At 36.2% G+C, this 4,259-nt stretch overlaps 1 protein-coding gene across 1 annotated transcript in view; it reads left to right on the top strand.

Annotated features, from left to right (window-relative positions):
- Nucleotides 1-4,259, top strand: part of LOC105558197 (potassium voltage-gated channel subfamily KQT member 1) — a 75,890-nt gene that overhangs the window by 55,554 nt on the left and 16,077 nt on the right. The window contains exons 9-11 of the mRNA XM_012005761.1: nucleotides 664-774; nucleotides 1,307-1,563; nucleotides 2,510-2,625. Of these exons, the coding sequence (XP_011861151.1) occupies nucleotides 664-774; nucleotides 1,307-1,563; nucleotides 2,510-2,625 (484 nt within the window). The remainder of the gene's footprint in view (nucleotides 1-663; nucleotides 775-1,306; nucleotides 1,564-2,509; nucleotides 2,626-4,259) is intronic.

Consider the following 4,259-nt stretch of genomic DNA (forward strand, 5'->3'; position numbering starts at 1 on the left):
GGAGTTCGCGGTCAGACAGACAGACAGACAGACAGACAGACAGACAGACAGACAGACAGACAGACAGACAGACAGACAGACAGACACCAGGTACTTATATAGTAATATGATTTATGTCTATAAAGATAAACGAAGTGTTTCTTAAATTTTGCAACTACTTCTTGCCAAATCGTCCTTCCAATTAAGTGTAAAAATCTGTGCAGTTTAATAATTAGAGAGAATTTAAAACTGGCAACAACATGCAATAAATTAAACCAATTCTCTGAAGAAAAGCGATTTAAAAACGGATACGCGATACGTGGTCACGTGGAAAAAATTCAAGAACAATAATGATCGTAGAGACAATCGATTCGTAATTTATTGTGGCGATAACGATGCGTTTCAATGGATGAGTGATAGGAATATCGGTACCGATGTTCGCAGCGCTGCAAATAATTGAAACTGTACGCAGGCAGCACAAATTATTTATTGGGGTGTAATGCGTATTAATTAATAGGTTCAACTAATTATATTTCTTGGGTTTAAACGGTTTCCAAAGTAAATGCCAATGGTTTATGCGACAAAACTTTCCGGATTAGACTCGGTATCATTAGAAACACGATATTGTGTGTACAGAGCAATTCTGTGCACATAAGAAGTATTTGATGCTTTTCGGTGTTACAGATAACGGTAACGACGATAGGTTACGGTGACACAGTTCCGCAAACGTGGATGGGAAAAATAGTGGCCTCGTGCTTCAGCGTATTCGCCATATCTTTTTTCGCACTTCCAGCTGTAAGTATGTTATCATAAAGAATAGTCTTTCCTTTCTTTTGCAACATACAGAATGTCTGGTATTTATTATTATAGCTACAGTATTACAATAATATAGTACTGTAATAAGAGATCAAGTCATTAATGTAAAAAAAACATGTAATCACCATTTCAGAAGATGCAATTTACGATTCCATTTTGTATATTTTTGTAACCAAATCTCAAATTCGAATTCAAAATTTACTTTAAACTCAATTGTAGGGAATATAATTCTATATTTGTCTATTTTAAATGTAATAATATCTAAATATCTATTTGCCTCTTTCTAAATTCTTTCTAAATTTTAATTTTCAAAAAGTCTAGTTTGAATCGTTTGAAACTTTTAAGCTTTCGTGACATTTTTCTAAAAGAAACATTGACAAAAGGACTCGAAGTTTAATTTCACATTTGTAATGAACCACTTGTCGCTCGGGATAAGAAGTCGAAACAATTGCACGCGACCAGACCGTTGTACGGTGCCTCGTGAGTTGGTATTTTCGCATTTCTTTTACAGGGTATTCTAGGTTCTGGCTTTGCGCTAAAGGTACAGCAGAAGCAACGGCAAAAGCACTTTAATCGGCAAATACCAGCTGCCGCAATGTTGATACAGTGTCTGTGGAGGTGTTATGCCTCTGATAAGGCCATCAATAGTGTCGCTACGTGGAATATCTACATCAAGGACCCGGCGCCGACTGGCCAGCCTTCGACACCCCTGGGCAAGGTAACGTTTCCCGTTTGCAAATTTAGCGAAGACCGAAGTAGCCGTACTTAGCTGTTGACTGTTGATGTTCTTAGCTGCTTACACAATGTTCTTGGACGTTCTAACTGATCGTGCCGCGAGCGATTACCGTATCGTGTCGAGACGGACGTTTATCCGTCGCGAATCTCGTAATCACCCCGTTGAAATACGCGAAAAATGTACCTCTCTCCCTGTCCTCCTCCTTCGTGTAACTTTGCTCGCGATTCGTATGCGACGCGCACACGCCGAGCACGCTAATGGATCTGGAATTACCCATGATATCATATCCGAGTTAATTGCTGCCAAGATCTCTCGACTTTTACCGCGATTGCATTTCCGCGCGCAAGCGGATTGTTAACTGGTGCCGTCGAGTCACAGGGGACCTTGTCGTTGTGCTATAAGCGGATTGCGAGAAATCAAATTTGCCTTGTATCACACAAACAAGCGTGAAGCAACTTGAAAGAATAATAACACACGAGGTGACAAACTATTAACCTTAAAACTAATAATTAAAAGATTAATTATTGAATGTAGCATATATTGAGCTTATGCTTCTCCAAGAAAAGTTCGATAACTAGAATTCCAATGCGACAGAGACCTTTTATTCTCGACGGAAAGTATGAAATAGTTCTTATTTATTATAATTGGTATTATGTATACATCCTTAATTTCAATTGGTGATATAAGTAAATAATAATCAGTAGTTATAAGTTATCGAATGCTGAAATACCATATTGTTAAGGAAATGAGATTATCATGTTTATCAAGTAAAATTACGGATAAACATTACCTTTACATATGTTCAAAGGAGTTTGAATTTTGCACATAATGATGAGATTCGCGAGAGAACTCTGCCATCTAATCATTATATTTTCACTAATTATTTACCATCCCGGTAAATCCTAGTATCGTGTAATAGCGATAATTATAACAGCCGTGTACTTTTATGTGTTCATTTCTCCGATGATAATTTGGCAGTGGATGGATGCAAGCGGAGAATGCAAATTTTTTGCTCGATGTTCTCAATGTGCCGTTATTTACCGCCGAAAATCCAAATGATTTTGTTTTCTCCTCCATGTTGCTAGTCACGTTACGTGTGTTTATGCAATTAAAGATGCGCTAGAGGCTTCTGTACATTATCCCCCCTTACATATGAGATAATAAAAGTTGCGCTTTCGTTTTTCGTTAGTTCAGTTTGGTTTCGTTATAGTGCGTTTTGCAGACAATTCATTTTCAACAAAGCGTTTGTTAATGGGTTGGTTTTACCCTTTTAAAATATATATGTGTACCCTACAGTTTTTCAATTATAGTATCGTTCATTAGTTGGAATGCTGAGCACTGTTACATAAAATGTATACAGACATCCATTAGGATATGTTAGGTACACATTTATGTTACATTCGTTCTTAAAACTTTTTTAACATGATATTATCGCTTTTCTATGAAATGCCAGTCAACTTTTTGCATTCGTATAGCCACGCATTCGAGCTTCGTAACTTTATGTTTCTACTTTTTTACAGTTACCATATGTACCAAATTGCAAACGTTATATCGTTTAAATAGTGCGGCGACTGGCTCATTGTATTACGTAGACACAAATTCCATGGAAAGTTAGTCAAAGAGTTTTATCATCAGCTTTTTCCTGTCTTTGTAATATTCCTTTTTTTTTACGAAAGGAGAGTTTGCTTATTGTCACCTGTAATGGTTAAAAATTGAGACGGAAAACTTATAGTCAACCCAACTGGCTAGTTATTACTTTTTTTTATTAAATTTATATTTCAAACATTAGGTATCGCTTGAAAACATCAATAGCTGTCATCCTCAAATAAATTGCTTTTGAAAACAAATGAAATAACGGGCGCGATATTTTTAGAATAGCGCTTGATTTTTCAGTACTGGGTTGAGTTTGGTTTTCATTTTGCTTGTGATTATTATCACCGATACGTCCATTACATTCTTGTATCTGTGTATCAAGTAAAACTTGCTCGATCAATGGGAAATGTATGTACGAAGTATACGTTTGAAATATACATATTTTCACAACTATTACAGTATTATCGATTTGACGGTGAATTCAGATCTTTAACGAGGAAGTTTGCAAGAAACTTGGATCGGCACATTTCGCGTACGTTCGATCAGCACGAAGCGGTCACATATTCGTAGAAACGGTATCTCCATTTTGCATCTGCTGCCAAAATTTTCAAACTCCGCTTTTCTCCAAAGTCACCGCGTAGCATCGAGTTTACTATATTTGAGATAGTAAGAACACGTTCAGTGATGATTTAACGATGATAAAATATACCTTAAATATATTTCAGTTGATTTGTGTAAAGAAGATGGTATGTAAATGGTTTATATTTATTTCCATTCGTACTCTCTTTTGCATGTTTATTTTTTTCAAACCTTTTATCACATTTCTTTACACGTTTCTGTTACACGACGTGAAACGTCCCTATCTTATTATGTAAGTCGGGATCACTGTACTCACCGTGTCTGCTGAATGTATTATAGAATATATGCATATTGAAAGATATATTCAACGCTGTTACAAGAACCGTACTCTCTCGACACACGTTTAGTTGTGATGAAGATCGTTAATTTTAAGTCTGACAATTAGCTTTTGCACAAATGTACCCACCGTGGTCGCGTTTAACCCTCGGAACATAATTGATTTGCGAAATTATTCTTACTCAAATAATATACAGAAATAACAACATCAATGATTTTT

Source organism: Vollenhovia emeryi, unplaced genomic scaffold (genome assembly GCF_000949405.1).
Source record: "Vollenhovia emeryi isolate VEMERY1.0 unplaced genomic scaffold, V.emery_V1.0 DF939367.1, whole genome shotgun sequence".
Classification (NCBI taxonomy): Eukaryota; Metazoa; Arthropoda; class Insecta; order Hymenoptera; family Formicidae; genus Vollenhovia; species Vollenhovia emeryi.